The 9,328-nt window shown below is 35.9% G+C and overlaps 1 protein-coding gene across 1 annotated transcript; it reads right to left on the reverse strand.

Annotated features, from left to right (window-relative positions):
• Positions 1 to 1,371: 1,371 nt before the first annotated feature.
• LOC113341455 (30S ribosomal protein S9, mitochondrial-like) lies at positions 1,372 to 5,931 on the reverse strand. The gene is made up of 4 exons (XM_026586333.1): positions 5,180 to 5,931; positions 2,860 to 3,303; positions 1,978 to 2,058; positions 1,372 to 1,732 (listed from the first exon to the last, which is right to left on the reverse strand). Exons 1-4 carry the CDS (start codon positions 5,865 to 5,867, stop codon positions 1,641 to 1,643), a joined length of 1,305 nt encoding a protein of 434 aa, XP_026442118.1. The 5' UTR covers positions 5,868 to 5,931; the 3' UTR covers positions 1,372 to 1,640.
• Between the last annotated feature and the right edge of the window lie 3,397 nt (positions 5,932 to 9,328).

Here is a 9,328-nt window from a genome sequence, read left to right on the forward strand (position 1 = left end):
GTACCCAGGTATGCTTCAAACTTAGATAATGTTGGTTGAATTGCTCCAAATGTTCAAAAAAAATGTAAATTTTTAGAGTAGATTTAGGCTTGTTCGGTTACCTTATGTGAAGAACAGGTTACCGAACTCATATGAAAGTGTAGTTCGGTTACTTTTTCCAAACACGCAGGTTACCAAACTCGCTCTTTAATGGAGGTTTTTAGTCGTTCGGTTAACAGACATGTTACCGAACTTTGTTTATAGGATTTGCAGAGTCGTGTTCGGTTGGTTCGTAAACTTTAACGTAACAACATATCTAACCGAACTCCACATGTATGCAATTAATGAAGAGTTCGGTTTGTCAAAAAAAATTGCGAACAAACCGAACATAGTGGGACAAGTTCGGTTAAAATCATAACTCAACATAGTGGGAAAAATAATACAGTTCGGTTACATTGGTGTTTTTTTTTTTTTGTATTATAGGTAGAGTTCGGTTACTAACTAGTTTTAGAATTTTTTGCGAACCAACCGAACAGAGTGGGAAAACTTCGATTGAATGAGAACTCAACATAGTGTGAAAAATAACACAGTTCGGTTACATTGGATTTTTTTTTCTTTTTGTAATATGGGTAGAGTTCGGTTACTAGATAGTTTTAGAAATTTTTGCGAACCAACCGAACTCGCAGTTCGGTAACCTAATTTTAAATCCTATTGAACCGCACTGTTCTTCGTCTTCTTCCTTTCAGGAAGTTCGGTTAAGAAACTAGGATTTTTGTGAAACGCGTCCTAACCGAACAAAGCACTGTAACTTCCATATGAACCATATTTTGATGATATCTATTCAATTAAAAGTAATGGGGAAGAAGAGAAGAACGTGAGAAAAGAATAATTTTCAATTGAACGAGGAACGTCAAGGAAAGAGAGAAGAAGAAGAGAATAATTTATTTATTTTCAAAACTAAAAAATTTGGACTCCCCCCTATTTTTGTTTTTGATTTTGATAATAGATTCATTTAGATTAGACGTATATGATTAGATTTATATATAATTATTAGGTTAGTTTTAATTTAAATTAAAATAAAGGGTAAATATGTATTTACCTAATTTTAAGACACCCCTTATAAATATGGGGAGATTGGCCTAATAAGACCATGGTCCCCGAAAAAATCATGGTCCCGAAAAAACCATTCTTTTTTTTCTTTTCAATTTTTCATCTTTCAATAAAGATTTTACCACTTTACAAACGTACCATCGATAGCTAAGATGTCAAAGTTCAACCTTATCATGAATACATTAATGTATGATGCCGTTAGGATTGAAAAATGGGCATCTAACGAACAATTTGAGGCAAGGAATTTTTTAGTACCAAAAACTAAACAGGAAGTTGCAATAATTGAAAACAAATGATAGCTAAAAATAACTTCCAAACACGGAGATGAATAATTCTATTTAACATCGCAGCTCTACACGACTGACCAGCAATAAGGGCTGTTCATAAATTACTAGTTAGATTACATAAGAGACCAAAGAAAAGCGAGACCAGGTAAGAAAAGTGAATTGCGGAGGAGAGTGCATCAAAGACATTTTTATTTATTGCAGTTAAACCACATCTAAATGATTCATACAAAACTGCCGGTATAAAATATATGTTGGGAGGTGTCCTCATCGCTTAACCCATTGGAAGCTCTTTCTTGCCTTTGCCAACCCTGGTTTCTTCCTTTCAACCACGCGTGAATCCCTCATCAAAAAACCCTCTGAAATATGATATACGAAACATTAGCTAACATCAAATAAAAAGATCAAGAAAACATGACAAGTGACCGATCAGAAACTAGTTGAAATACTCTGAATATCATACAACCACAAAACAGATACCCCACACCTGCAGTTTGGATATACTGTACAACCAGAGAAAAAACTCCTCTGATCAATTTTGTTATTTTTAACCCAATCTGAAAAGATTGTGAGAATATGATGAAGTTTAGTTCTGCAACTTTACCAGTTTTGAGGTATGGACGTAGGCCAGGCTCCCAGTTTTGCAAGGCTCTACTAATACCCAACTGTATCGCTCCAACTTGACCTATATCGACAAAAACATGTTTTCCAAAGTTGTTAGAAACAAAGAGAAGAAAACAAGCAATAATAATGAGGTTGACGTAGAGGGTTTTAAGGGCATTAAGTATCTGATTAAGAGTATGTCACCACTTTTTCTCATAATCTACCAAATCCAGAGTGATTACTGAATCTCGGTACCAGCATCTATTTATTAACTCACACCACGTTTGACTAGCTTATGTCGCAAACATCAATTCAGGCATACTTTGTCACTGCCTCATGTCACAAAAACTGACATCTGAGAGACATCTCTCCAATTAAATTTGTCTGATAATAGTTATGGATCAATTCGTTGAACTTTTCATGAAGCTATTGTTCAAAAGCTGTTGCTCACTAAATCGTGTACGTCTATCTTTAAATTCAAACAAATGAAAACTTATCCAGAGGTATAGACACCTTGGTCTCTTCCACCGACTTAAGTTGTGTATTTCAAGAATGATCACACCATAGTATACGACTTAACTCGATGCAAAAGAATAAGGTGCATATACCTCCACACAGTTTAGTGATCAACAAACACCTGTTTAATCGTAAAACTCGGGTTAGCTAGAGATACTACCCAAGGTCCCATTTGAGAACTAGTATACCAAAAGCAACAATTGTTAACTATAAGAAAACCCAGAGCATCGTTTTCACACCTCGCCAAGACAAACTAAGGTCAGCAAATGCAGTTTCTTATACCTTAAACATAATTAAGATTATCTGATACCAAAAGAAAAAAAACATAATCAGTATTATCTCTAATTTCAGAAATAACAAATATTACCTGAGAGACCACCGCCTTGCACAGTACATTTGACATCCCAAAGGCCCAGGGTCTTTGTCTCAGAAAATGGTCTAAGGATTGCAGCACGATGGTCAAGAATAGGAAAATAAACGTCAAATGCTTTGTCATTGATACTAAACCTTCCATCCCCAGGTTGGACCCAGACACGTGCTATACTGCACTTCCTTCTTCCTGTACCATAAGCCCTTCCCTTGTCATCAACCTGCCTCACTCGTGCTTTGGCAACTTCCTCTTGTTTTCTGCGCTCAATTTCTGCATTCGTAGATTTTCTGTCACTTTTCCCATTCTTGGGCATATCTTTTAACTCGCTTAAAGGTTGCAACCCCTCCACCCCTTTTAAGTCCTTCAGAAGAATCATGCTCTCTATCATCTCTTCTGTTATCCCTGATGCAGCAATTAGGTCGCCAAAAGCACGGTCTGGGCCTGCAAATGATAATAGAGAATATGATCTCTCCGTAACCTTTTCACAGTAAAACCCAGTTGGAAATTACTAACCAAATTTATAAAAGGAAACAACAACTAGCATAACAAAGTAAGAGACACGCAACATGAAGTTTTCATGAATAGGACATTGCCGTCTTTTGTCCTGATATCTTCTTTACCTACTAACTAAAGGGTCTAGATTATATACTTTCCATGAATCCTATAATCCCTTGTATACTTCCATGAATCCTATAATCCCTTGTATACTTTCCATGAATCCTATAAGGCTATATTCCCAGAATCGAACTGACCGGGTCTAAATATTATCAGCATAAAAGCAGCTATGGGTCTAGTGACTAGGGAGAAACAGTCTTAACATATCTCAACAGGCTAGGAAGCAGGGTAGGTCACATATAGTTTAAGCAGCTGCCTTCCACATATATCTTACAAACTAAACCTGTATGGTGACACAACTACTCTCAGAACAAATAATTTACACTGCACTATGTTTCACTCAACACCATGACCAGTGTAGGTTTAGTATGCAAGAATTAGTGTTATTTCTAAATTGTACATAATTCTTAGAACAGTAGCACAGTACGGGATCGTTTATAACTTATAAGTACAGATAGTGTACTTGAGGCTTATACTGCCAAACAAAATGCACCTAATAACCAAGAAATAAGTACCAGTGCTACAATGTTTTGCTAACAAGGTGGTATCAGTATCACTGTCCCTAACTCATACAACAAGAAACTAGTCACAATTAGTTATACATGCACATACCATGTTCTTCCTTTTTTAAAGAGGAGTGTGGTCTTCAATGATACATACAAACTCTAACACTAAGCTGAAATTAAATCTGGTTCTGAAGTACACGAACTGCCTAGCTCACATTTGCATAAACATTCATCACGATCAAAATACACGAACTATTGTCTGCTACTTTAATTCATGGAAACAAGTTAGAAATAGTTAAATTTCATCATAAAATAACTTCATGGGTAACTTTACAAACCCACTTTACAAAATCAATCCAATTCATAACAAAAACACCATCAACAGAGTTTTTAATAAAGATAAGTTTCACCGTTTTCCTTCAAATTTTTTCCTGCTATCTATCAAACAATTCTTGAGTCAATAAAAAAAGAATCTATTACAAAAACCTGATGCATATAAGCCGTCCTCAAGTGAGCTATAAATTTTTAGATAAACAATCCAAGAGTTTGTACAGCTAAATATGTTACAAATGATTTGTTTATGACTCCAAAGTGTAAGTCTCCCTGAAAAGAACTCTTAGTAGCTCTCGGAGCTTTACCTGCTGATCTAAAGGTAACTCTTCATTTTAATCTCACTGTACCTGGAATAAGGCTCTATAGTTTAAGAGGTTAAGCTAATTATCAGTTCACATGAGTTCACTACTTTACATACCTTGAATTGATAGGCTCATTGCTAAATCTGATCCTGATTCTGCTAATTACTAAAATACATGATAATGTGGCTCCATAACTAGGTGATAAACTTGCTGTCATATTCATCCCCTCTCTTATTCCACTTCTCTACCAAAACAACTACCCGTTCTACCAATAAGCTACTAAATCCAATCAAAACTTTTTAAAACAGCCATTAACCAAATAATCAAATACCAATTTCACCTCCTTAATCCCAGATCATACAAAACCAGAAGCCTAAGGTAATGCGTTACAACCGGCTACCTGGTACAATCTTCAATTCTTTCTAATGAGATGTTTCACTCAACACATTACTAACAACAATTACAGTCTAAAACAAGACATTCGCAACAACAATTGATATAAACAAATGCAACAAGTAAACAACATAAATTAAACCATGCAGCAAAAGAACCAAATCATACCATTCAATTGTTGAAGAAGATTTTTCTTCTCAATCTCAAGAAGCGCATTAGCTGCCGCCTTCTCATTCTCATCCATCTCTTCACCATCCCCATGTAGTAATTGCAGTTCTTCTTGGCTCCTCTCTACTTCACCTCCCAAATCAAAAACATCCTTTTCATCCTCAACAAAATTCCAAGCTTTAGAAGCACCACCACCACCACCATCAGGATTATCTCTACTACTAGTTTTTACATCTGATTCAAACTCAGTATCAATAATATCTCCAAAGAAATCAGTACTTCCTGAAGCAAATGAAGAATCTTCATTACTGTTAGTTCTACCTCTACCACCACTCTTCTTATTCTTCTTTGATCTGTATAAATCACTATTATCAATACCTCCTCCAATTCCTGAAGAATCTCTGCCCCATGATTCTAATCCATTTCCAAATACTGAATCTCCGTCTCCATCATCCTTATCAGTACCTAATCTCCATAAATTTGAGACTGAATTTGGGTCTTTTTTATCCTTACTAGAGAAATATCGGGCTGATTTAAAGAACAAGTGATTAGGGTCTTGAGAAATGGGATTAGAGGAAGAAGGGGGTGATGGGGAAATGAGAGAATTAGGATTTGACGATGATGATGAAATTAGGGTTAGGAAACGGAGATGAGAAGAAGAAGATCGAGAAATGAATCGAGAGAGCATTGTTGCTGGGTTGGATTCCAAAGGGAAGAAGAAGAACCCCCTTTCAGTGTAGAAGCTGAAAAATTGGACCAAGGGTTTAAGTTAAACCGCGGTTTATGGATGGAGGCCCATATTTTATTCTAATCCGAGTACCCGACCGAACTGTGTGTTGAACTTGAACTTTAGCATTGTGCGTATGGGTATGATTAGGGCTGCACATGATCGGTTGGGGTCGGTTTTGGCCTCACCCACCACCCAACCCACTGATGGCGGGTAACAGAAGTTGTGACCCGCAATCGACCCAACATCACAATGGGTCGATTTTCACCCGACCCACAATACGGCGGGTTTGGTCGGGTGGGTGGTGGGTTACCCACCATAAAATAAAATGACATTACATTATAAAGTTGATGCAAAGTTGCAAACTCCAAAGTTGATAAAGCTAACAATAAAAAGGAACAGAGTTCAATTGCTCAAAGCTCAAAAAATAAAAGAGTGCATTACTATTGAGTAATGTAGATGTGATATTCTCTAGTCATGAAAGCAACTTGCTCTTTATTCAAACCAGTGAAAGTAAACATCCCAATTTGTTTAATAATGTGACTCCAATCACCCGGTGTACCTGCTTACCAATAATCAACAATAACACATCACACACTAAACTTCTTGAGAACTTGAACTGATATTTACTATCAGAATTTTACACAGACCACAGAAAGATTAATGGACACTGTGCTTGAGATACAGAGACGTCTCTGTTGGAAGCTTTTTAGGTGAACAGAAAGAAGGTGAGACGTTGTTGGGTTTTTTGATGAACAAATTACTGCTTTACCTCTTGCATGTAATGCATCGAATAGTTGCTGACGCATACTTATAATTCTGTCAGCCATAGCTTTCAGCTCTAGAGTCCACTCATTGTACAAGTCTCTGTAAAAGCATCATGTTAGCATAGGATTCAGTTGACAGCCAAAGCAATAGTACGAGTATTGATGTATGAATGAATTTCATATACAGTCTCTGAATCCATTTTATATTTGTTTCAATATTTATATATTTGTGAGCTATGTTACGAATTAGTTATTCCTGCAGCAGGAGTTATATCACATGGTTCCATAGTCAGTCTAGTCTAGCCTTCAGAAAAAAAGAAGAAAGAAACGCTCTAATTCTAAACTAACAAATAACATTGTATTATTAACTTCTATGCCTTAAGAGTTTTCAAAGCTGCTGGGTACGTTTATTACCTATCTTTCAGGACCGTGGCCACAATAAATGGGCCATGCACGGGAGGATTTAAATACATAGGCCTGATAACAAGTTTCAGCTGACTTTCAACTCTGCCATCCACATTCGATGATTTGCAAACCTACAACCACACAAGTTTCAAAGGTTCTCATATAAATAGGAAGCTTTGTAAATAGAATAATAATGGTACTATTTCACGAGTTAAAAAGTTCTCCAGACAGATTTTATGATTCCATGTCAATGTTGTGTGAGACTGAACTCTTGGAAATGGATGTAACAATTGGTTTCAAGGTTTTTGAAATAAATGGCGAACGTTGCCACAATAAATGTACCAACACTTGATCACCTTACAGATCCAATATATAAATAAATACATAAAACAGAATGCGATAGAGAAAACAAATCATGAAAATGAAAGAAAAAACGAAATAATCTATGCACCCTGTTGCAGAATACTTCTTCTTCCCGGACCTATCCAAAATCGACCTAAAATACCAGCGTATTTGGTAAGATACTAAAACCATACTCAATTGAATATTTGCAACAATTGAAAGTACTAACACCATACTGAATTGAACACCATACTCATGACTTAGTTCAAATACCAAATAAATTAACTAGGTTGTACTAAAGAACTGAGATTGATTTAAAATTTAAAATCAAACTACCGGTTCTGAACATAAATGAGTAATTCCTAATACTCATTGTTGCAGCTTAGAAGAATAACACCTCTAAAAACACATAAACATTAACAGCGAGGTCCACAGTAAGACTTCTCCCTGATATTATCATTTATACAAACAAGTTGTATTCGTCTCATCTAAGTATCTCAATGAATCAGTAAAATAAGCAAAACCAATTTGGGTTTCTCAATAACCCAAATTTTGGTTTCTCAATAACCAATTTAGGTTTCTCAAGAATCCTTTGAATCTACTGATTAAACTCTTCATTACTGAGTTCTAACATCATACCAATTCATTCCAAACTGAAATTAAAAAAAAAACACCCTAAACAGATAAACCCTAAATTGAAAATTACAATAAATCACATCATCAAAAAATTACAAGTTTACAATGGTTCCTAATCTTACCTTCCGTTATTGGTTTGCTTCTGGTGATACCGATGATCCACAAAGCGAATCTGAGACTGAGCGAAGAAAAAAGAATGGAGTTGGAGTGATGGAGTCTGTCTGAGAATGAGAGAAGACATAAGAGGCCGCGGAAGAGAAGGGTTCGTGAAAATGCGATTAGGTTAGGCCTTTTATTTCATCACAACGGTTGCGATTTATTCTAGGTTAGAATTAGATAATCTAAGGGTCAGGAATAGTTTTGGGCGAGTGGGTGGGTCGGTTCGGGTGACGGAAGTTTCTACCCGCAACCGACCCAAGATAGGTGGGTTCTGGCGTGCCTCACCCATAGTCGACCCATGCCTAGGTGGGTTGAATCGGGTGCGGGTATTTTTGGTCGGGTACGGGTAGGGTCGGCGGGTTGGGTCGGGTATGTGCAGCCCTAGGTATGATAAAGGATGGGGTTATTTAGCTTTTGATACTTACATTTTGTCCAATATTAGTGTTTGATCTAACATTTTTCCAACTTAGAATTTGGTATTTGAAAATAACGTTGACCTATGTTGACTGTGTTAAATATTGACTTTCGTTAAGAAATTGAATTAGTTGAATGTTTTGTCAAACACAGGTCAACGTTATTTTCAAGTACCAAACCCTAAGTTGGACAAATGTTAGACCAAACATTAATGTTGGACAAAATGTAAGTACCAAAAATTAAATAACCCTAAAGGATGCATCATCCGTCGATAAAAACCTGGCTGGCGAGTTTGGAATTCAGATCATTCATATGCATTATACCTTTTAGACGTAATAATATTTATACTAATACACTGAAGAAAATATACATGGAAAAATTCATTTTATTCATTCAATAAAAATTACAAATCATAAACACAAGTTACTCGATGAAAAAGCAAAATAAAATTTCAAACAAGCACCAAAATCTTTACCGATCAAGAAAAGAAAAAATTCAAACAAGTTGGAACCAAAAAAAAATTGGACATGAGTGTTAGAGTATATTCAAGTATCATCCTTTTATCTTTTGGTCACTTATGTTATTACTTTTATCTATTTTCTGTTTTTATAGTTTTACTTTTTATCTTGTACTTCATTCTTCCTCTCCTATTTAAGTCAGTCTTGTACTCTCTTTGAATCATTCGGACATCAATTAATG

This window comes from Papaver somniferum, unplaced genomic scaffold (assembly GCF_003573695.1).
Source record: "Papaver somniferum cultivar HN1 unplaced genomic scaffold, ASM357369v1 unplaced-scaffold_29, whole genome shotgun sequence".
Classification (NCBI taxonomy): Eukaryota; Viridiplantae; Streptophyta; class Magnoliopsida; order Ranunculales; family Papaveraceae; genus Papaver; species Papaver somniferum.

Bases quoted from the DNA above. Each gene is read 5' to 3' on its own strand.
- LOC113341455 (XM_026586333.1), bottom strand. From the start codon at position 5,867: ATGCTCTCTCGATTCATTTCTCGATCTTCTTCTTCTCATCTCCGTTTC. The intron at 3,304-5,179 runs GTATGATTTGGT...TATCATTTGCAG, and splicing joins TCTTCTTCAACAATTGAATG to GCCCAGACCGTGCTTTTGGC. The intron at 1,733-1,977 runs GTAAAGTTGCAG...ATCATATTTCAG, and splicing joins ACGTCCATACCTCAAAACTG to AGGGTTTTTTGATGAGGGAT.